Consider the following 24,952-nt stretch of genomic DNA (forward strand, 5'->3'; position numbering starts at 1 on the left):
GTCTGTGGTAACGGGCAGCGATGTGCATCAGCCTGTACCAAGAAATCCCCTCTCCGGCGCTATGCTTTGTGCTCCGGTGGGCACAGCCTTTGCGTCAGCCATACGCTTCACGGCCTGGGCACCCTCCTCTCTGGTGGCGTTTCTGCGCGTACACCCTGCCTAGAGCCACTGCTTTCCTTGCTCCCCACGAGCACGCGTGCGGCCTGGCAGGGACGGAGACGGTGTTTGCCCAGCCCTGCGTGCGGGGCTCCCCTCTCCCCCCGCCACAAGCGCACGCAGGGCACCGTCCCCCAGTGTCACCATCCTGCCTGCCTGCGGCTCTGCGCGCCCGCCCCGCACCCCGTGCGCTGGGCACCCTTTCCGTTGGGGCCACCTCTCCGTGTCACACGGCATGTGGGTGCGTGCCGCTGCTCGGGCACTCCCGCGTGCCCCCTCGCTGCAGCATGCCGTCTGTCTGTACGGCATGCCTTTCCCCCTTCGCTGCGTGTCTCCCTGTCCGTCTGCGTGGCACCCGCCCACGCACGGCGGCCTGCGTGGCTGCCGCCGCCAAGGCAGCGCCCTGCCCCCGGCTCGGCCAGGCGGGGCGGCCGAGGGGGCGGCGGGCGGGAGCCCAACGAGCCGCGGGGCAGCAACCGCCGCCCAGCTCCCCTCAGCAACGGGCGAGGAGGCGGCGCGGCGGTTCCCTCGCCCGGCGCGGCCCGGCCCCTTCTCCCTCGGGCGCCGCCCCTCTCCGCGCCGCCTGTGAGTCAGGGCTTTGCCGGGCACGGGCGGCAGCCGCGGCCGGAGCGGGCTGGCAGCCTCCGCCGCCGGGCTCCATGGAGAAGGTGGCAGCGGTGAGCGAGGGCGGCGGCGGCAGCAACAGCAGCAGCCGCAGCAGCAGCCGCCCCACGTCGGCGGGCTCGTCTCCCTCGTCCTCCTCCGCCAGCCGCGGGCTGCCGGGCCGGGCGGCGGCCGCGGGGAAGCTGGATGGAGGCGGGGGGGCCGGCGGCGGCAGCAGCAGCCCCGGGTCGGCGGCGGCCAGCCCGGGGGGCGCGCAGGCGCCCAGCGGCGGCAGGCGGCGGGAGCCGGTGCTGGAAGGGACGCTCAGCAAATACACCAACCTCCTGCAGGGCTGGCAGAGCAGGTAAACGGCCGGGCCGGCCCCCGCGGCGCTGTGGGGCCGCCTCCTCCCCCAGCGGGCGCCGCTCCTCTCCCCCGGCCGCCCCCAAGATGGTGTCGGGGCCGCAGCTGGTGCTGCCGCCCCGTCCCGCCCCTCACCGGCCGCCGCGGGCAGGTAGGCCGGGCTGTGCCGCCAGCCCTGCCCGAGGCCAGGCTCCCCTCCCCTCCGCGCCCGCTTTCCTTCATTTTGTTCCACTCGTTTGTTTTCCCAGCCGAAGGAGCGGCTGGGCGTAAGGAAGGGCGGGGGGGCAGCCCGGTGTGTGGGTCGGCGGGCGCAGGGCGGAGCGGTGGCCCCCAGCGCTGCCGCCCCAGGTGCGGGCCGGGGCGGGGGGGCAATAACGCTGCGCATGCTGTTCTCCCGGCGGCGTTCCGTTTTTAAGCTCCTTTTCTATCACGTTAGCCCTCTTCTTCCGTGAAGTTGTCTTGGGTAACTAAAGAACGAAAAACTTAAGTGATAGCCTCCCAAAATAAATGGAAAAAATGCTACGCTTGTGATTATTGTTATTATTTTGCTATGGGGTGGGACAGAGGAAACAGTTACCTGTGTGTTTAATAAGATCTGTTGCTATGTCCTTCCTGTTTGACAAGTCTTAATTTATGTTGATACGGTGGCAGGCCCTGGTCCTGCAATTTGTTGGGTGTGGACAGGCTGATGTGCATCAGTGGAAGTCCCGGGGAAGGTCTGGTTTTGAATCTAGTGTCTCAGTGCAAAATTTTTTACAGAGTTGAAGCCAGACTGAAATCAAGAGAGGAGATCTCTTATTAAGTGTTTTACTGCTCATTATTAAACTTTGTTTTCTCAGTGGATGGATGAGGATGAGTATCTAAAACTTGACTTTTTAATGTAAGGCATCACAGCGATGGTTTTGAAGAGAAGCAAATGCTATGGAGAGAACGTTTATAGGACTAGTTATAAACAAAAAGCCCAAACCTTTAATAAACAACAAAACCCGCCAAACCTACCAAAACTTGCTGTTGCTTGTGATCCCAAGCAGTAAGAACATGGAAATGGCTGGGTCGTTGGTGTTCTGACAGCAATTTTAGAGTATTTATAAGTGACAGAGTTAAATTGCAGAAATTTCGATGATGCTATGATGCTGCCTCGTGTGGGGCTAAATCAATGGTAGGAGTACTGTAGCAGTACTTTCTGAAAAGTTTCAGGAACTGGCCTAATTCCATACACTGGAGGGCACGCATAGGTACGCCAGCTCTATGAGTGATCGTGAACGTGTCTGGTACCATTTGGATACACACTCATCTCCATAAAACTAGGCTGCTTCGGTGTAGACATAGAGAAGGCCCTTTAACGTGATTTGGTTACTGCAGTTTCTGTGCTAGATTCACATTAGACTTATATGTTTGTTGATTTGTGCAGTCCTCCTGTAGTTTTGCTTAAAAATTAAACACATTTTGATAACTCAAATGTAGGACTAAAATGCATGACTAAAAACTAAAAGTCCAACCCCCCCTTTTTTTTCCCCCTGACACCTCCATCTCTTTTGTAGAAGTGGTAACTCTTTACTGTGAGTGATTTTAAAGGTCACTTTCATGTAATCTGATTAAATGACAAAATAGATGTTTTCGCTTATAAATCTTTGGGTCTAGATCTGCCTGTTTGTTGTATTTGGGAACAGATTAAATCTTTGATAAGGCTGACAGCTTGAAGTAGCATGTATAATCTGTGTATGTCCAAGAAACTTTTCTCTGAAAACATTAGGGAAAAAAGAGAAACGTCACTTATTGGTGTTGCTACCACAGCACTTGGAAATTAATGTCCATTTATTTTTAGCAGTCTTTTTTAGTGCTGCTTTATCATGCTTTGTCAATTGCCAATTTTATTTTCTGTAAATCTGGCTCTTTGAGCAAGTGGTTTATGATGACACACAGCTCTTACGCTAAATAAGTTTAGTTTGTTCAGTTATTCCGTTCTGTCAATGTATGTATCAGTTGTTTGGGACGGGGAATCTGATACAAGTTCTAAACAGAACAGTTGAAACTTGAGATTTACAAAAGTTGGTCTTATTATAACGTCCGATAAATGAGTAGTGATCCATGGGTTCAAGCATGGTTGTCCGTTTGGCCTTCTGAATATTTGTCACGGAGTATGTTTTCTGTGAATCGGAGCTCAGTCTGTAAGGTTTGGTGACTTCGTAGCTGGCACCTGCAAATCAATCAAGAGTGTATGTGTTACTGAATGATCATACAAATTAGTTTTGACTTTACTTTATTTGAAAAAAGACAAGATTGTTTAACGGCATGATCAATACCACCAGGTGGTGTGAATATAAATAAAATGGAAAAATAAAGCGAGAACTGACAGAATTCAGCCATCATAGATTTGGAATGTTCTTTAAAGCTCATTATCCATTAGCCTAAATAATTTAAATGTTTTTAATGTTAGCTTATGCCATGTGGTGTTGAAGTTGAAAGGCTTTCCTAGGTTATCCAACACTTACTGTGCAGAGTAGCCTCTACAAGTCTAAAGAAATTATTGTAATTTGAATTATAATAAATTAGTGTCACTTTTAAAATCAGTTTAACAGGTCCTTTAACTGTCCTTTAACAGGTTTATGCACAAGACAGTCTTATTTTGGATGAGGCAAATGAGTATGAATACTGAAGCGTAATGCCGCATTTATAAGCATTTACTGAAGTAACTGAAGGCCTCAAATTCAGTCAATCTGGAGAGCTGCGTTGCTGTTTATTTTAAGAATTTGTGAGGTTTTGTTGTCTATTACTAAAGAAATCTATTCTGCTCTAGCAGGTTCAGGAACAATCTGATTCGGAAATGAGTGAGGTTCTTCACCTTTATAACAAGCAGAAGGAAACACTGCTTTTTTTATTTGGTTGTTTTGAGGCAGTTTGTTTTGTGATAAAGATGTTAAGGCAGCTGGGCATCTAGCGCATCTCCGCCAAAGTCTGTAACTTTCTCTGGATTTACACAAGTATGAATTCAGGGAGCGGAATTTAATCTAAAACACAGACACTTTGAGCTAAGAACACTTGTGTCTGGCCTGAGACATCCAGGCATCTGACTGTCTTTACTATGAAATTACAAATAATTATGTTATCAGAATTGAAGGACTGTTACAAAGCATTTGTATTGGGATTTACTCGTTCTATGTGTTTGGGAGAGTAGTAGCTTGTATTTTAAGTGAGTTGTGTGGGTTTGATGGACAAATATGTCTCTGTAGAATTGTCTCGTGCCATGCAAAACCTATTTTGCATGAGTTAATTTGATGTTAATGAAATATTTATTGCCTGTGGCATTATTATCCTGTTTTTGAATAGATTGGTAAAACGTTGTAAAAAGTCTTAAAACTCCATTTGCCCAAGGTAGTGCGAAGTTCATGCGTGGTCTGCCTCCCTCTCCCCGCTTTTTCCTTGAAAATGTTTTTAGTACTTGTGCTTGCAGGGTTTTGTCCTGCAAGCTTGTATAAGCCCCTGGATCATCTGCATTTGGGCTGGGGCTTAAATTTGGATTTGTAACAACAACAAATAGAGCCCTAGCTGATGGATGTTGTTGTTGCTTTTCTGAGCTGAACATCTCTGTGTAAATTGTTTTATAGCCCAGGTGTTTTCTAAAGCATTACTTTGGCCTATTCCTGTTTCCTCTCTCAGTTGAGAAATATATCGTCTTACCAGTCTGCATGAATCGTGCCCGATGAACTTCTTGTGCTGGGGCACCATCAGACTTCTTTTGGGGGTTAGCTGCATTCCTTGGATGTCAACAAAACATGTACTTCGGGGCAATTTGGGGATTTTTTGCGCTCAGTCTCTTTACTGGGCTTCACAATGCTGGGATGTGGTCTGTTTGCTTGTGCAGTTGCAGTCTGACTGCTGCCACCACAGAAAGGCCCTTCCTTATATCCAGTGTCCCAAACAGCAGTTAGGATACTGCCAGAAGAACCAGCAGGCTTTAGTGCTACTTTAGGGACCTTCTTTGGCTCCCAGAGGTTATGCTGCTCCAACCGTAGCTGTTACAAGAGGGTTGCTTTCTAAGTATGTCAACAAAATATGTCAACACTGTTCTGTGCTATAGCACCTACAAAAATCTGCGTGTAACATTTTTTTATTATTTTTTAAAATTTTATATGTATTCCAGAGAAAGAGATTGTGACCTCTTAGAAGGGGAATTGATGAAGATACTTCAGACAAAGTAACAATCCCCTTCTCCCTCCTTCTGAATTCGCTAGCCCATCTTTTGCAGAATTTTGTGATTGATGCATCTGCTTGTGGAGCTTTGGTGTAGTTAACACCTCTAATAGTTGCTAATTCCTCAATGGTACCAGTCAAGTTGTTCTAGCAATGAATCACACCCTTTTTCCAGTGTAAAAAATGAGTAGATGGTTACTGAATAAACTATATGACTATAGTTGTATAGGTATACCAATATAGCTGCTGGGAGGGAAGTCTGTCCTAGAGAAATAAACTGTTTTTTTAGTATAGAATAAACCATGCTGTCAGGATTCTAACAGTAGACAGTGTCTGAGAAGGAGAAAATAACCGTGTGCTTATTTAGTGTTTGTGAAGTTTGCTGAAATGGGAGTTTTTTGTGTTCTTAGTAGAATCAGATTAACACCAACCCCTCCACTGCATATCTTCTTCATCTTAATGTGTTTCTGGCATATCTATATGGGGCTTTGTGTAGTGTTGTAATATCTTCCAGGATTAATTTGCAGAGTTTGGGAAGAGGGAGACTCTGTTTTAAGGAGCTGGAGACGTAAGCTACTCTCTCTCTTCTGTCATTGGAAATCTACTCCTTAAATTTTGGAACCTTGATTATAATTTCTTAGGAATTGTGGCCACTTTAAATTTTCAAGGCATTTTGATAATATTGGGCTAACATTCTATTAGAGATTTTACTTGCCGAATAGATTTTACTAGAAACTGAGTTGTCTCTTCATATGTAGATTGTTTGTAGTAGGAGGCAATGTGAAAAGGAAGAAAACTACTTAAAACCAACATGTTTTATTTCTGTTGAATAAATGAACAGCATATTTTCCATGCTGAACACTCAGGAGTCACATATCTTACATTATCGAAATTAAGATTTATGGCATTAGTTTCGAATAAACTTGGAATTTAAAATGTCAAAAAAATCAGTTATTAGTAAGTTCTGGTTTGGATTAAGGCACTAATCTTTTTTTCTAAATCCTGAAATCTGTTTTGCAAAAATAATCACATTCAAATGTAGGCTTTCTTATTTTTCCTTTTCTCCTTCCTTCACTTTTTGCTGTTGAAACTTTTTCCCTGTATCGTTAAGGCTCACTTAAAAAAAAAGAAAACAGAAAAAAGGTTAAAAAAATAAGTAATGTCTTTAAATGTATATCCCTGTTTTCTTTGTAGGAAAATCAGACCTTTCAGTTAACATGCACTTTGTTTAGTTAGTAGCTGATTAAACCTAACTGGTTTAATCACAAACTGGTTGATGTAGTGTGAATAGCTTTTGCTGTTGCCTCTGAACCATCTCTGTTGGGAGAATGGAGAAGGCTGTTCAAACAGTGAAGTCAGAGAAAGAATTTTAACAAGGTAAGAGGGAGGCTGAGAAGTCCATCATTCTCTGCCCTTCAGTGATGCTTACAAGAAACATTTGGAAGAAGACAACTTTGAACCTCAGGCTGAAATTGAAAAGGATGGTCTTGTGGTTAGGGAATTGATTTGCACTGTGGAGATGTGGGTTCTGGTTGGAAAACTGCCATGGACGTTTCTCTTGTACCCAGGCAGGTAACCCAAGTTCTTTGTTCCTCAGCTGCTTGTGCCACATGGTGTCAGGTCTGCTTATGCCTATGCAGAGGATAAATTTATATAATGCATAATAATCTAATGCATAAGATGCTTGGTGATAATGTAGGAAAAATCTGTTTAAAACAAAAGTGACTCGGGCATTTTCACTCAGGCAGTATATTTGGGATTTGCAAGCGCGCTTCAGAGCTGAGCAGCAGTCTTGTACCAGAGGGAATGAAGTGACAGGCAAAATAGAGCGTGGTCTTCCCTTCACCCAGATGTCACACTTAGCTTTCAGACAGTGAAAAGAAGTGGCAGTTGGCACTAACACTGAAGCACTTACTTACCCTTATCTGGGTTTTGTTATTACTAGCTCATTTTGCTGCTGGCTTTTTGGATGGTGATTTCTGTGCTTAGCAACGCAATGATAAATGTGGTTAGAGGGAGCACACATGCACTTGCTGGCTCATTTAAAAAACCCCACCAGTTTATGAATATGGATTTTGTTCATGTAGGAGAAGTGACAGTAAGCTGTTAAACTAAGTAATGTGCCTGGCATCTTTTTATGAGTATACAAGAAAAGTATTCACAAGATTTCCCCGGTCGTTTTATATTTAAAAAGAATTGTTTAATAAGAAGAATGTATTTGGGCTTTAGCTTCTCCTAATATTCTTACTTTGTTCTTTATGATGCATTTAAAAGGCTGAACCTTCTAAGTGAAAAGGATGCTAAAAATTGCCATAACCATTGGTTTTTAATGTAAAATTATGTTTGGTAAATATGTATTATAATGAACGATGAAACAAAAAGCATTGAATTTGGCTCAACGAAAATGCTGAGTTTGTTTCTTTGGTCCTAATACACTTTCACAACTTCATTTTCAAGTATCTTGGCATTTTGCTTTAGACTTTGTAGACTTTTGCGGATATTTTACTGAGATGTCTGTTTACTTTTTGGAACCTAGTCCAGGAAGGCAAAATTTGCTTAGTATTTAACTATTGCATATAAAAATGTTTCGGTAGACACTATCTAAATGCTACTGCACTTCTCTTTCCAAGATGGCATTTAATTAGTAGGTGATTTAAAGCTGAAGAACATAGGTCCTTAACTACCCAGTTCTGTAGCACTAGCCATAGAATTTGTCGTAGTTTCTGTTCCACCTAGACTGGTGTTTCTCTTTGGATATATATCTGAGAATTTTTCTTCCAGTGATAGAGAATTCTTCATCATAGCTATGGGAACAATTTGCCCAGCTTTAAACACTACTTAAAAAATTGCCTGTTGTTCTTAATAAGTGTCAGCCTTTGACTTTTCACTGAATCTCATTATGCTGGTTGTGTATGAGACTGAAGATAACCTCTTATCAAATTTAATTTCTATGTGCAATCTTTTTGGGCAGGCTAGGTTATCTTTTGTCTGTATTTGGAGTATCTAGAGCAGTGGAGTTTTCTTGCTGCAAATCAGATCTCCCAGTAATTTTAATAACTTATGATAGTTCTGATTATTATTTGGTATTTCAATGTTTTTCTTCACATGTGGACACCAGAACTGTGTACAGTTTCAGTTGTGGTTGCACTGGGGATCAAATACAGGGGTAATGCATCCCATTTCCTCCCACTCAATATTTCCTGCTTAAGAAGTTCAAAGACCGTTAGCTTTTTAGGTCTCCATCGTTATTTTTTGAAAAACTAGGTTGTTAATTTTGCCTCATAAGTTTAACTGTTAGTCTAATTACGCACAACACGGAGACCTCATGTTCCCTGGTGCTGCCTGGGTTCTCCAGACAGGTGTATCTTCATACCCACGCTCTCGTTATTTCCTGCTTGCTTTGCTTAAGCCGTCAGTGGCACAACACCCTGGTGCTTGTGATGCCGTTTTCTCCTGGAATCCGGTATACTTCTTGATCCAGTAACATATGGCATAGTACTACCAAAATGAGTGCCAGAAGTGTCAAAATGAAGAGTAGCACTTAACTCTCCTTTTTTGGATGGGAAGGTGATGAAAAGGAGTGCTGTGGGAGCTGTCTCCCTGCAGTATGGTCTCTCCATGGTTAGCATCTTTTTGCATATCCCCAGTGATACTTCTTGGCCTTTCTCATGGTGTGTACATGCCCCATTTTTGAGGGGGTAAAAATAGTAGTTAATTATTTGTTTACAGAAGACAATAATTTAAAAATATAGTTGAGGAAACTGATTATTAGTTGGAAGAATTACTTGGACAAAATAATCAGTAGGTTTTCCTTGCCCTGAATTTCTATGAGTCAGTGCTTTTCCAGGTGAATCCTCTATCTTGTAATTATGACTTTTTTGTCACTAGATGTATGATTTTATTTTGACAGTATTGGAATGCACGTTGTTTGCTGACGATAGCTTATTTTCATGTCATCAGAAATCTTTATGGAAATTTTTTTTTTCTATCTAGGTCATTGCTAAACACTCCAAAGCCAAGAACTGATTGCCAAGGAACCCTATTAGAAATATATTCACTCAAAGATCCTCATTTAGTTATATTTTGAGGCTGGCTCCATCTTTTAACTGTTTTTCAATGCATTTAATGTGTCTTGTTCATTTTCTTATTGTACTTAAAACTCAGTGCTGCCTGCATTAGAACATTGCTTCAATGCTGTTAATATTATGAAGCAAACTTGTAATATCAGAAACCTGACACATTTTCTGGAGGAAATTTGTTTTTAGTAAATGCATACTGATTGGTGTTAATTATCTTGCTTTAAATATCTTTTGTTTGTTTAAAAATGTACTGTATCAGCTGTTGTGTTATTTTATTGAGCATTGGGTAGGCTGAGATGCCTATGCAATTAACTAGGCTGTTGCATTTATAGTTTTAAAAACATTTGCACAGCGTAGTTTCCTTCAGTTTGGGAACTTTCCCATTGTTTTTGGTGGAAAGGAGCTGGATGCACCAAGTACTGATGAACCTTAGAGTTCTGAATCATTCACTATATGCTTGGTGAAACCTAACAATTTTGTTGGTAGTATCTTTCTGATAAAATTACAGTATATAATTTGGAGTTCTATTCTTCAAAATAAAAGGCTGGACTACACTGATACGTAGTATTAATTGCTGTATGCTTGGTGCTTGTTTCAGGACCCCTCCACAGGCTGAATGTGGTTGCTATTGTGTATCTCAGTGCACCCACTCAAGAGTGTTGTACACCATTTACAGGTGCCTTAAGGTATTTGACTGAAAAGACCTTAGGCTATCAGTTGGATGATTGTAAGTTGAAATCCCTAAATTATTATTTTTCTGTGGTTCTGAATAAATTAGTACTACAAGTTCATATATCAAGTGCATATTTCTTAGTGACCTGGGAAGTAGCTTTGCTTCAACTACACAGCCTTTTAGAGATTACCTGTTGCAGTATTAAGAGTTGCGCCTTATGGTGTGCCTTTCATCAGGTTGCCAAGATTTTTTTTATAAAGTAAGTCAATAATGACTATTTGATTAGCTTGAGAATGGACTTGGAGCACAGTTAAGAATTGTGACAGGACAACTTGTCTAGGTCATTCAATAGTATATTTAAAAGTTAGAGGAGGTGCATAAATATAAGTTGGGGGTCTGTGTCGATAAAGTTTCTGCATTTACCTTATGTACAGAATTGTGAACCACACTGCCGCTTACAGCAGTGTGGATGCTACATCTTTAATTGAGATAGAATGATGCTTTTATGTAAGGGGCATGTACATACTGTGGGAAAAATCTATGCACTGGAGTCAGAGTAGTGTGTTTAACCTCACCTGGAGGGAGGTGTGTGTGCTTTTCTAGCTTTGGAATATGGAGAAAACCTTCCTAGTAAAAGGTGAATAGTTTAAGCTAGTACAGGCAAGACTGGCCATTCTGCTATTATTCTCCTTACATTTATAAAATAAAAAAAAAAAGGGGAGAGGGGAGGTCTGTTGCCATTATTTGGAGCTGGCAGGGAATTGAAGAAGAGTTGTATCAGGTTTCTCCATACTGCTTTTATCATGGTGATAGGAGGAAGATAATGAACTTGATCATGAAAAAGATACCGCAGTGTACGCAAGATGGAGAAGCAAAAAATGTGTTATTCATTGCTGCAAGCATTTGGGCATTTTGCACTGGCACAAAACCCTCTCCTGAAGGTGGTTTGGTGTTTTGATTTTTTTTTTTTGGTGCCTTATCACAGTAAGCTTTTTATAGAAACTCCTGCTCTTGAAAATGGAATAAAGATATTTCTGTCTCTCTGGAAGGTTTGCCTTCCACACCATAAGGTGTAGCGTGGGTTTTGTGGTTTTGTTTTTGTTGTTTGTGTTTTTTTTTTTTTTTTTCCTTCTTCCATTGCCTGTGTTTTATCTTACCTGGTTAGTAGGCTTTGATTTTGTGACTGTTGAGTTCACGTGTCAAACTTGATCTTATTTTTATTATGCAAGTGCAAGGAAAGAGTAGCTTGGCAATAGAACAAGGGAGGAAAGAAGAGATGTAGAATGGTGGGAGAGGTTTAGAAAAGGAGTTAAAGCCTCTGGAGGAGGACTGATGGAGGGAAAGGGAGACCTGGAAAGGGAAGAAACAGAGGAGAGAAAGTATATACTGAACTGAAGACAGCACAAGGATAGACCTTTCCCACTTTAAAAAAAAAAAAAAAAAGTCTGGAAATCATGTAACATGCATTCAGAATGAAGTCTTGGAAACCCAAGAGAGATGATTTGCTCTTATTTATTAATTTTAATACTGCCATTAAGAATGGCACACAAGAAGTAGAGAGGAAATTATAATTTTCTAAATCGCAGAATGTGTAGTACAGTGAGGATTTTTCTGGTTTTGCTTCCTTTCCTCTGCCACCTTCTGTAGCAGAGCTCATTTCAGGCTAGTAGATGACTGGTGTGAATAGCAGCCAGAGGAAGCCACTGACAGTGCCCACCTGGATATATATTAATGTGCCAGACTTACCTTTGCCCTTTTAAACACAGTATTGCTTATGTGGGAATTCAAGCATATGTGATGATGAAACTGTTTTCCTGTTAAAGGTTATAAGTGTTGTTTCTTCATTTCTGATTAAAACTGTGAGGATCTGGATTTTTGTAGAACAATGTTTTTAGAAATATATAAATATATAAAGCAGCAATGTAATGCACAAGGGTCTTTGGAAGTAATTGTTACTCGTAAATCTAAATACGCTTTCTTCAGAAGGATCATGGCTAATACACTGTGTATTTCACAACATATTGATGAAACCACCCTCTCATGGACTCTGTGGACTCTATACATATGTTTCTAAGGAACAGTGTTGACAAGATACTCTGTTGTGAAGATGCCTGCATATCAACTGTCAGGATAAAGACCAAACATAGAGACTTAAACTTCTCATTTCAGTCAATGAATTGATAGTCCTAAGAGTAAAGGCAAGGCAACCCCTATTGGACTGCAAAGTATTGGCACAGAAAGCTGAAAACTTCCAACTGTCCTAAGACAATGCAGCATGTAAGAAAGGTCTGGTTTCTGCAAAGATTTGTTTGAACTAGCTGGGATGGAGAAGAGATGGACATGAGCCAGCATGCTGATCTTGCAAGCAAGATCCTTACTTTGTATATCGTATTTTCTTCCATATGATAAGTAAAGAAAATACCACATGGTCTTGGATATGTTCATTCTTTCCAAACAGGAGCTTTTAGACTATGCATGTAAAAAAAAAAAATATTCAAAAGCTAGGAAGAACAAGCAGAAAGGAAGACGTAAAATTGAGAACTTCAAAAATTCCCAAAGCAAGACCTTAACTGGCCTTTTGCATTTTTTTCTTCTATGTAAATATATTAAAAATATATGCAGCTCACAAAAAATGGCATTAGTATAGCTAAGTTTTCAGCCCCTTGTATATGAGAGTGGAATGAATATTACTTGTTGAACAGGTTCTGTCAGTGAAATAATATTTTAAATGAAACTTGCCACTGGGAGAAATGGCAACATTAATGTGGTTCAATTTTGAGAACCTAGATGATAAATTATCTGCATCTTGAAAGTGAAAAATAACAGCTGCTATAAACACTACAGTAAAAACACGGAACAAATTTAAAAACAGATGTTTTATTCCATCAACTTGCACAAAAATTACTGTCCAAACAGATGTGTTCAGAAAGCATTTGTCTGCTAGAAAGTATTTGGTAGTCCATGTATTCACTTAGAATATATCATAATAATTTGTGTCTAGAACAGCTATAGAGAATATACCCTCAGTGAATTATATGAGTGAGAAGTACAGTGTGGCATGAGGGAGGAATGAAGAATTGGTTTGAGGACTGCTGTCTCCTGGCATCATGTATATGTGTTTCTCTACCTAGAAATTACCTTTAAAATTTTTGTGTTGCTTTCACAGGTGGTAATCAGCTCTTCTTATTATGTGTTTCTTCCACTTAAATTATATGAGTAATGTACATATGTCCACAAGCCAAAAATAGCTAGACAAATGTGAGGCAGTTATCTGGAAAAAATCAGGAAGCCAGATTCTTGAATACAGAAGCTTTGTATTGGCATTATAACTGATGACCTAGATTGATGAAGACAAACACACTTCAGATGAAAACGTGTTTCAAACTGTTTTACTTGTCTGTTTTGTTAGAAATGTTATTAATACTTTGAACATACCATAATATATTAAAGAAAAAAAAGCCATCAGTGAGCTTGCATCCTTGTCAGTATTGCAATACATTACTCAGTAAAAATAAAATACTAATATTAAGTTGTAGCACAACTGTTCTCTTTTTTAAACTTTTAACACCATATTTTGTGGTGATAATGTTTTTCTTAAAAAAAAAAAAAAGGTTTATTTTTCATCTGAGAATATCATAGGTACTTTACAAAATTTGAACAAGCCTCAGATGTGATGCTTGCACTACTGAGGTTAGAGGAAGAGGTGCTTGATCTCTAACTAAGCATGTCTTTCCTCATTACATCATTGCCAGGTGTAATGTATATGTTTTTCTTTTCTTGGTGTAAAACTGAGATCCACAAATAGCTTTCATGGATTACAAGGTGGTTTTCAAATCTAAACATTAATCTTTCCGTTTACAGGAAGGTTATTATATCTTGAGGTCTCTTATTCCTTGATGGTTTTAGCTGTGGACTAGAAAATAACACTGAAGAGTTGCTGGCTCCTGGCAATGATTCTTGCTGAGGACAGGGCATTGCAAAACAAGGCTGAGCTATGAAGGTCTGGCAAAGTTAGTGAACTGTGATACAACCTCTATAAAACTTTGCTGACTCAAGGCAGCTAATTGAAAATTTATGCTATAATATCCATTGATGGGATGTGGTTATGCTTTGAACCTCATTGGATTGCATTATTGTAATACAGCACAGTCAGTATCTTTATTTTGATATGTTCTTGCTCTTAAAAAGCTGGCTTCAACAAAATAGCTTCTGAATATTGAAAAGATGTCAACTTGAAATTTAGTTGATCTAAAAATAAGCTAGGAGTAGTTTTGAATATACTTGAAACTTCTTCTGCCACTTTTTTAAACATATAATGATAATAGGAACAACTTATACTTGCCAGTCCTTAACATAATGTGTACTGAGAAAAAAAAAAAAATCATTATGTAGTGTGGTAATCTTTATGAATAGAGTTACTTCCTGTTGTGGAAGATCTCTCTGTAAAAATTTCATGGATTTATTTTAAATTGACTGTGAAATCATGCTGTACTTCCCTTCCATCTCCACCCTTCCGTTGCCAGTGCCTCTATTGGTTTGTTCAAGCTTTTTTGAACATCCTACGGCATTTCTGTAATTCCATTTTCTGTTTGTAAAAACTACAGCTATAATTGATGTAAGTCCTGTCCAGTTAAGTCTATGTATACATTTTATTTAATGCTTACCAGACTTCATACAATACGTCTGCAATTGTTCCACACCCAGTAAGGAATGCAGTTTAGTGTGCCAAGTAAATTCATCATCAGGGAGATAGTGAAACGCAAGGGATCTGAAGGTTGCTGATAAAATGTGTGGTTCGTATTTTTCTTTCCCTTTTCGTCTCTTCTCTCTCTCTTTCTCTCTCGGAGAGTACTTTAAACATGCTTTTGAGGCTTGTTTCAGAATATCCTCTTCTCCTAAGTCCCAAATCGCACTGGTTAGGGGAAGGTTGGTAATTTTCCTCAGAAGTGAAAGTTGGGGCCCTTGACCAGGGGGTGTTTCTGTCTAGCTGGGTCTCTTTGCTCCTGGATGAGAAAAACACAACCAGAGGCTGGAATACCAGAAACTTCTAATTCCTTGATTTTCTTCTGTCATTAAATAACTTACTAACAGGACTGCTAGTTTTCCCCTCAGTTGTTATATTTTGATAGTAAAAACCCTAATGAAAATGTAATTATGCTGGAAAAATAATGACTTCACTGGTACTCTTATGCTTTTTTAATTAAGATACTAATTTAGACTTGATAGCCATAAGGAGCTATGAGAACAGCCAGTATCTTGAAGCAAAGCTCTCAGATGTGAGTACAAACATGAGAGTCGGTTGCAGACAGTAAGCAATTGATAACCTGTTGGTCATGACAGCCTTGTTCAGCTGCTCTGTCCTTCCCAGGGGGTCAGAGGTTCAAATTGCAAGTTTCATTCTCCAGCTTTCTGGTAATCCAGTGCTTTTCCAGCCTTTATGTCCTCGCGCGCCCTGTGGTGCTTACAAGGTGTAGGTGGGTGATACCTGTGTTTTGGGACACTCTATAGAGTGTTTCGTTGTGGTAGTTTCTGATGGCTGGCGTCGATGGCTGCCCACAGCCCTGCTTTGGTGAGCTCAGCACTCCGTGGCCTGGAGTTCAGCTGTGCTCGTGAGCTCAGACTGGTGTTGTTGAGCTATGCTGAATTAATTCACAGCCCCTGGGCCCAACGGCAAAGGATAGGTTGCAGGTATAGCATAGCCTACTTCATTCGGTGCGGTGGCTTAAATGTTGTTGGGCAAAAGAAATCCTGTAATATATACTGTATTTTTGCTATGCCATGGGCTAAAGGCTGGCAGATCGTTCAAACCTAGAGAGAGCTCGGGGCTCCCCGTAGCACGCTGCTCCTCTCAGCGTGGGAAAAGTATTGGAAGTGTCTCCCTGTGCATGACCTTTTGCAGAGGGGTCTGATGACTGTGAAAGCTGGTAGGAGGCTTAGGTGGGCACTCCTTGGGCACCGAGGTTCTGGTGGGAGTCCCTGAGTTGAGGGGCGAGCCACGGGAAATATCTGGACCTTCTAGGCAAATTGTAGCAACTTACAACTCTTAGCCTCCTAATTTAGGTTCTTATCTTTTCTCTATGCTAGTTTTTAAATGGAAGAATTAAAGCCTTGAGGAAAAGGGCTGAACAGATGCCAGGTACAGTCTTGCTCCTTCTTGTGCTGAACAAACAGGTTGGCAGTTGAATATGAAGCTTTTCTGTAGGATCAGATAAATGGTATGAATCCACCTGTCCTCCTTCCCATGTTCTAAGGATCTCTCTCCTTTCCCATTTATTTGATCTTGCTTTTGATACTGCGACAGCAAGCGTAGGGGGAGTAGTGCTGTAGGAGATGGACTGAAGAGAAGAAAACAATTGAAAGTGTGGAGATCAGATATGAAAATGTTACATGTGCTAAAAATTAGAGATGGCTGAGCTGTGACCTCAGGTTCCAGAGAGGAGGCTAATGACATGAAGCCTTTTGGGATTTTGTTCCCTTTGAGCTTAAAAATTGATTTTTCAGAAGTGACATTTGAACAGATTGAACACAAGAGGCATGGAATAGGTGTCTCGACTGAGGCAGCTAGAAAGCTTAATGGAACTGTCAGTAGTAATAGAGAAAGCAGCTGGTATGGGAAAAAATATAGTGCAGTTTCTCACAGATTGCTTATATGAGATGGTGTCAGGACATGAGGAACAGATGTCTGAGAGACTGAAAATACCTACTCTACTCATGCTGAGTTTTAACTTTCATAAAATAATTCCCTCAACTGGAATTATTTATTACAATGCTGAATTGCATGCTTTTTTAAAGGAAACTATCAGAATTATGAAACTGTAACAGTTCTGGAAATGTGAAAACTATGGGATCTCTGCTCTGGCAATTTATTTATTTATTATCTCCACTTGTTCTGTACTTACATTTCTTGTTTGTGTTTGTTTTTTTGTTGTTTTTTTTTCCTAATAGCATTGCCATCTATTAGGTACTTGGACTAATTGTAATGGGTCTGTTCTGTTTTAAAGTGCATTTTACACCTATGAGTTGGTTTATTCCGCCCCCTTTCTGTATGCATTTGCCAACACTGGGTTCAGAGGTTTAGTCAAGTTGTGGCATGTTTATACTGCTGAAGCAAAAAATGACCACCTTATGTCTTTCCCTTCAGGGGAAAGAAGTTCTGTTTCTTGAAATCCCTGCTACTGAATTTCTTCCTGAAATTCTTTTTCTGCATCATTTCATGCTCTGTCATTGTTTCAGGGACTGCATAGTAGGCAAGCTGGCTATTGCAGTTCTAACATCAAGCATGGGGTTTACTAGTGGAGTCTAAGAAAATGCTTAAAACTATTGCTGGTGTTTTAGTCTGTTATTAAGGACTTTTTCCTCCGAGTGTGTTTAGGTTGTGTTTGTGTGGTTTTTTTTTTTAATGGTCCTTTTATATCATACTGTCTGCTTGTCACTGCTCAGAATGAAATGAAAGGCAGAGAGGGTGCCTTGTCAAATGCTGCAGTGCAGGACCAGTGTGAGTACTGAGGAGTGTGGTGAAGGCAGGTAGTAGGGTACCAACGAGCACTGCAGAGCAGGCGTGACCTTCAAATGTCAAATCTCTGTTAGAAAACAGGACTTACAGTTTGTGCTCCCTAAAGTGAAGGAGTAATAATTCTTCACAGTGTTTTCTTTTGAGAAATAGTGAGGGTTTAGAAATGGCTGTTAAAAAAAATGCATCTCTCCATAGGCCTGGTTTTCAGTTGGGAATGACATTTCTTTTGGGATTTTTTTTTCCTCCCTGTTTTTTTGCTTGAGCATTTCTGATTATAATTTGGGTGTCTCAGATACAATGAGTGAGAGGAGTTATTTTGTTGGGGAAGGGGGGGGAATAATGGTATACATTCTGAAGCCCTCAAATCATATCTTGTCTGTTTGAGGTGCCAGATAAAAGAAAATAACAGCTAAGGAGCAGCATCTATTAAGACTGTTTGCAAACAGTTGATAACATTTGGGAATAAATGGAAAGAAAACTGTAAACAAGTGGTTAAGTAGAGAAGTACTTAACACAGCATTGATTGTTATCATAATTAGGGACAAGGAAAAAAGCTAGAAGGAAGAGCTTTTTGAACTGCACTGGAAGGAAAGATGTAAAAATAAATTTTAAGTCATTGTTGAAGAGAACTTAGGGTGCTTATAACTGCTAGTTGAGGAAGAGGTTAAGCTATAACAACACCTTCTTCCAAATCTCCCTGTAGCGTTTCATTGTTATGACTTTGGAGGTTCATGAGGATGTTTGTAATGTAGCCTAAATGCTCAGGCACTAAAAATAAGATTTGGGGTTCTAGCTGATGCTAGAACAGTTAAACTTCAAGTTTAATAGAAATCTCACAACCTGATGTTATTTTCCATGACATCGTAAAAAGCCTGCTGTTTTGCTATAATATATTTAATGCTGGTCTTACCAAAAAGAGGAGAACACAAACCTGACCTGAGAGAATCTATAAAAATCTGAAGTTGAAGTAGAAGCAGACTCTAAAAGATGTTTTATTTGTCTCATTAAGTTAATTCATTGTTCCATGGTTTGATCTTCTACAGGCAGGTGATTCTGCTTTTTACCATTGATAAGCAGTGACATTGTCAGCATGTTTAAAAGAAATTGGTTTTGCTATCATATTTTCATTATTGGCATTATTTCTTTAATACCCATGTACTAGTTTATTGCAAAAGTGAAGAACTTAAACTTCTCTTTCGAAGCCGTTGGTTCATAGTTGTTCATAGCTCAGAAGTTCATAATTTCAGCTTTTATAACTAGCGTGATTGTAACTATAGGAATGACAACAGAAATTATGTTAAGCTTTTAAGAAGTTGCTAATGAGTTTGTGCCTTTTTGTAGAGCAGACTGATTGCGTTTGTATTAAGAATGATGTCAAATTATATTTAAAAGTATCTACTTGCCAGCTGATCAGCCAATATGTTTCTTCTCAGTAATTCAGTGAGATACAAGAAGGAATTTGACGGAAACGTATGTAACATAATGTAGGAGGCTCCTGAAAAATACCGTTTTTCATAATTTTAAAATGGAAATTGATGTAGTACTGAGTACAGTGGAAACTAATTTGGCAGGACCCCTGGTGTTGAGTGGTGTGAATTGTTCTTACTGTCTGTTTTCTTTGACCATCCGTCTAAGATTTGTATTAGTAAAGTGGGGGTTAGTGTGGGAGGGGCTGTGTTTTCAGCCTGGGAGAAAGTTGTTGCATGTAATTGCATAAAAGATTACTTTCCACGAGTTTGGAGTAGTTGAAAGTTGATAATGGGGCAGCAAGTGAGTTTCTCTGTGTGCTGGACAAGCTGTCAAGTCAGGACTGCTATGTACGATGACTAATGCGTGCGACCTTGTCATGGATGAATAGAATGTACCTCACTCAAAAGAGAGAAGCAGCAATATGTTTTATTGAGTTAAAATAGTAATTTGACAGAGTTCAATAAATTCGATGGAATTTAACAAAGTTTAACAGTGGTTTAACAATGTTCAATGAGTTGGATGGCAAGGTCCGCCTCATTAATTACAGCATGGAAGAAGCATACAAAGGAAAATTGAGTTAGAACCGAGTTAGAATGATTCACACAGAGACTGGAGATGCAAAGAATAAGGAAGACCCTCCCATTGAGTCATGAGATTCAGAGTGGACCTCCTTGCTTTCTAAACTCCTTATGGAGCCTAGGTGCGGCTAGGTCCAATCTTAGTCTCAGACTTGGACAATGGTTTATGTCTAATGGAATTATCTATACAGTGTTTATAATAATATTGAGTAGCTACATGTATTAGTAATGTTGCATTAGTATTAGTTCAGCATGCTATTGGTCACTTACCGAGGATCCGTTGTGGGTAAGGAATCTCTCTGCCTTGGGTAAGGAAGGATCTCTTAGTCTCTCTGCAGTCCAGGGAGAGATCCAAATGGGTCCATCCTGATGTTAATATTTATACAGTAAAGTAGTTAGCTGCTAGTCAATAGTATAGACAAGACAGATGTCTTTTGTTTTAGCTCTGGTATCTTGTTCTGTGCTTTGGTTATCTTGCATTTTTGGGTTTCACTACCACCTTTCGAAATATTTTTCTGAGGCACCTTTACTCGCTTGTACGTGAGCCAGGAGCTTTCCAGCTCGCAGGTTCACCACAGGGCATGAGGCCTGTTGCTCCTTAGTCAGCCTGAATGAAAGTATGGCTAAGGGTTAAGTGTATTTAGTCACAGACCTACAGCTGAAGATACTGGCCAGTGGTTTCCCTGTAATGCTTGTATCTGTAGAGGAAATGGATCTCTTTCCCGCTGGATGGATGACTCTGCAAAGTTCCTCTTCTACCCAAAGGCTGACCTGACCTGGCTGCATTATTCTTTAGCTAACTACAACTCTTGTTATTGTATAGGCTATACTGGGATCCGGTGCTGAGTACTGCTACTGGCCAGTGATGGGAACAAAGAAATGAAGATGACAGAGCAGTAGTTCTGATGTGACACCAAATAGGGGAAGGCTAATTCAGCTGAACTTTTTAAAGTGCAAATCAGCAATTGTTCCTTGAGGAGGCAGAGTGAGAAATTACAACTGATTTTCACTTGTGCTTTCTAAGGGCAGCTTTTTTCACTTTGCCCAATTATGTTGATGTAACAATTTACTGAGGTTTTGGGGGAACAATTGCTGTTTATTTTGCACCATTGCTGTGGACTGTGGTGTAAATGTGCAAGACATTGTATTTCTATCTAAAAGTAAGCGATTTAGAGATTAAAGGACTCCTATCTGATGTTTAATTCCCCCGCCCCCCCATTTTAATTCACTGATCATAAAGGAATTGTATGTATTGAGAAATACCAGAGCTACTTTATGTATTTTCTTCAATAAAGTAGTTCTGGAATGGAATTGTTCACATAGAATGCAAACAATTATAAGGGGATGTCTGTGCTGATTTCCTAAGTCTTCATCCATGGAAATGCATCAAATTTAAATCAGGTTAAATATAATTTTTGGAAGGGTTTTAGCTTCTAGAGGAATGTGATGTTCTTTAGAGTCTCATATTAGTAACTTGCACAGAATTAAATATCTCTGACTTTCTTCCAAATAACAATGTTGGAAAAGTAGATTAGGAGAAGGAAATTTAAAAGTTACTGCAAAGTTAAGAGGAAAAAATGAACACGGATTATGTCTCTTTGTAGGCTTTTATAATGATTTAGTAGTTATGAGTTATTTTGCATGCTCCAGTTGTTGTCTGCTGATATAATTAGCATGAATGTATTTTGTGGTTTGGGTTGAGCTGGTAGATGGTGCCCGAAATGACCTCCTTTGCTTTCATGGTAGCCTGTACCAACTGCTTTCATGAGACCAGAAGATGAGCCACTGTTTCACCTTCTTACTGCTGAATGGGGGAGACCCTCTCCCAACTGTCTGTTCCTTCTATATTTTTTTCCCCTGGTTTAGCAAATTGAATTAATTCCCGCTAAGTGTGATGAGCACTAGAGAGGACCCGAGGGATGGGATGTGACCATGCAGCAGGGGAGGAAGGAGGGAAGAAGAGCGGTGGCGAGCCCTAAATTTGGATGAGGTTTTACAACGAGCTGAGCTGTAGACATGAGGTGAGGTTGACTGTGCTGTGTTTTGTGAAGAAAATCTAAGATATGTAAATGTAAGCCGGACTTGGCAGTAAGCCTAGCACACCAGTTTCTGAGGGAGAGGAAAGTGATCATTTGTCTGAGTTAACACTTAACTGAGGCCTGTTTCTGATCACTCGTTTACCCCTCATGCTTCTTCCTCATTCATTTAACCATTGTAGCAGAGGCTGTGAGTCAGTGCCATCAGCTGGTGTTGTTCATGATGTGGCATAGTGATACCCTGTCATCTGCCATCAGTCCATCAGTTTTAGTTTCGCTGAGCACAGGACTTTGGGTAGGGTTGGTTGTTTGCTGCTCTGCAGAGGTGGTGATCTCTGGCAGTGAAGTGGAGGGGAATAGACAATGGGAAGACATAACAGCTTCTCCTGCCACAGCATGTATTAGTGGCACTGTGATTTGGAGCCTGCAGGTATTCAGTAATAAATGTAACTTTTAATATTTTTAAATGGTACCTGTCGGAATTTTTTTCCAAGATTTGGAATGCAAAAATATGTTCTGAGAAAGCACGCACAGAAGACGGAATGCCTCTACAGATTCATTTAGATTTCTGTGTACTTTTGAATGTTTCCTTGCTTGCTCTACATGAATGAATTTTTGTTTCTTTTTATTTATTTATTATCTTGCAATAGTGTTTCTGATACGTTACTCTTCCAGGAAGACTAGGGAAAGCTGGAACGAATATCTTGAGACTGATAGGACTGACTGGAGGAGAGCATCCTAGGTGTCTGTCATACATCACGAAGGAACAAAGAGGGTGCTTTTTCTGCCTGCTGGTCACCTTTAAGCATAGCAGGGGTGATATAACAAGATCTGTACACAGCATGAGAGTGTTGAACGTACAGAATATAGTAGATTTGCATTTCACTTGTAGGTTTACTTTTTCCATATACATAGGTTTTTATATTAGCGGGTGGTAAGTCAGAAGTCAAGAATATGGTACAAGAGAGAAATGAATGAGAAAAAGTGGTACTATGGTTATTCCTCTGTAATTGAAAAATAACCCCCCAAACCTCAGGTTGTACAGCATCACTTATGATACTTAATAGTGTTGGAAATAGAAAAGAACAAATGAGAATAACAGAAGCATCAGAATTATACTCTACAGTTTTATTCCTGTTGATAAATACAATAAAGTGCTATGTCATTAAAATAGCCCTCAGAGGGTATGGTTTAATGAGGTTTCTTGAACTGAATTAAGAGCACATTGTCAACAAAAGGGGGGCAACCTCCTTGTGTGCTCCTCACTGCTCCTCACTCCCTCTTACTTCGCCACGACTCTGATGTTCTGTTGATCGCATGGTAGTAGAATTCAGCTCACTAAAATGGCAGAAAAATAACCTGGCCAAAAAAGATGAAAAAATCTTAAACTAAGTATATATTGGGTGTTGATATCTTTCTTGTTAAGTACTCCAGCTTCAAAGTACTCCAGTTACATCTTTGCTGCTTCCAGTATGTGCTTGCTTAGTCTATTGAAACACTCTGTGTAGCTTAAGAGAATGATAGGAATGTACTGTCAAAGTGTGGTCTGATGTTGGCTTTTCTGTCGGTCGCCTAATAAGCCTTGGAAGGAATAACCAACTAATTCTTTTCTTTAAGGATATGCTCAAGATTCTGATGAACTAGTTTTGGTGAGAAGTAGGAAAAAACCCAATCTTCACTAACCTAATAATTAGCCTACAGTACATATAGTCCAGTGCAGGAGAGTGTTTTGCTCTGGATGGTAGTTGGAAGTCTAGCTAGTAGAATGCTTTATTCTTGACTGTAGTGTCAAATGATTCTTCAGATTTCTATTTACTTCATTTTAGGTAAATTTACTGAAAACCTTCTGGCACGTCCTGTTGCCAGACTATTCTGCTTGTCTACTCCTTCATCCCTCTGCTTCATTTCCCTTGTAAATTGTCCCTCATTTGTTGGCAGCAGAGTGGTCATAATAAAACTGAAGCTCTGACTCCATAAACCATGACATGTGTGACTGCTTTAATTAATTTTCAGGAGCATCTTTCTATTGAAAACTTTTAGGTTAGCGACATCTTCTTATTAAGACAGTTTATGAATCCTGTCTAACCTTTTATATTTCATGTTTAATAATGAAAAATGAGGGAAGAGCTAAGTAACAGTGAAGACAGTTCAGTGATTTAGCTATTTTGTTCAATAATTGCTATATACAAAATAGTGCTAATTTTATAGCATAGAGCTTACAATTCAGTTGCATGACTTAAGATACGTTTCCTGTGACTTTGGGGTTTCTACAGTCCGTCTTAAAGCAACCTTGGTTTCCAGTAATCAGTAAAAATGAGTTGGAAAGAACTCTAATGGCCAGTTTGCTTGCATTGACATTTTCTCCTTTTTATTTATATGCAGGTCAACTCCCTAAAGTTCCCTGACTTACCACTACAGGCTGTTACTGTTGTGCATGGGACCATATTCACCTGTGAGGAACAGACTCATTAGGGTTCATATACATCATTTCTCTGGCTTTTAACTTGGAGACATGCAACCCAAATACTTTGGGCTGAGATAACAGACTCCTTTTGTCTGTGTAATTGGCTCAAGATATGACTTGAACGATATTCCTTAATTTCCCTTCTCTCATTGTTAAATTGAGCAAAAAGCAGCACTTAAAGTAGCTGAACTACTCTACAGCTGCTCTAATTGAAGCTAGAGTAGTCTTGTAATTTGAGCTACTTCTATTTGCAGTCTGTTCTGTGGTCTGATTACCTGAACAGTTTGCCTCCCATCTGGAGGTGTTTGGGCCATCCCTTGGTTTGTCATCCAGCAATTGTCTCTTCCTCTGCTTCAGCATTTGTGCTGTTGTTCCAGGGTCACTCTCTGTGCCTTTGTTATTTGTTTCATTAATATTTCAGTCCCTGAAAGTATTTTATCTCCAGGTGAAATCCTAACTAACATCAGGTCTGGCATAAAAACTCAGGGTCATATTGGTTGTCTCATTGCTGAGTGCTTTTCTATATATGGTCTGTAATGCTTGGCAGCAAAAGAGAACTCCAAAAATCTGCAGATGTTTGATGTATGAAGGCGCCTCCCCTAGATGGGACATAATATCCAATAACAGTAGTGCTGGGTTGAGTTAGGGTTAATTCTCACCAGTGAGGAATACAAATTGTTGGAGAAGAGGGAGGAAGAGTTGGGAGGCACAAGTCAGAGAAACATAAAGCAGCTTTACCTCTGCAAATAAGGGTTTGATTCATCATTGGTACACCTTAAGAGGGAAGTGATACGAAAGTTTAGGATGGGGGCAGATACTGTGTAGT

At 40.3% G+C, this 24,952-nt stretch overlaps 1 protein-coding gene across 1 annotated transcript in view; it reads left to right on the forward strand.

Moving 5' to 3' along the window:
* The first annotated feature begins 443 nt into the window (after positions 1–443).
* The window catches only part of OSBPL10 (oxysterol binding protein like 10), a 122,394-nt gene continuing 97,885 nt past the window's right edge, over positions 444–24,952 (forward strand). Inside the window, exon 1 of the mRNA XM_087770775.1 lies at positions 444–1,123. Within this exon, the coding sequence (XP_087626901.1) occupies positions 444–1,123 (680 nt within the window). The remainder of the gene's footprint in view (positions 1,124–24,952) is intronic.

Source organism: Nipponia nippon, unplaced genomic scaffold, assembly GCF_047370975.1.
Source record: "Nipponia nippon isolate SJK-2023a ecotype South Korea unplaced genomic scaffold, ASM4737097v1 scaffold_1, whole genome shotgun sequence".
NCBI lineage: Eukaryota > Metazoa > Chordata > Aves > Pelecaniformes > Threskiornithidae > Nipponia > Nipponia nippon.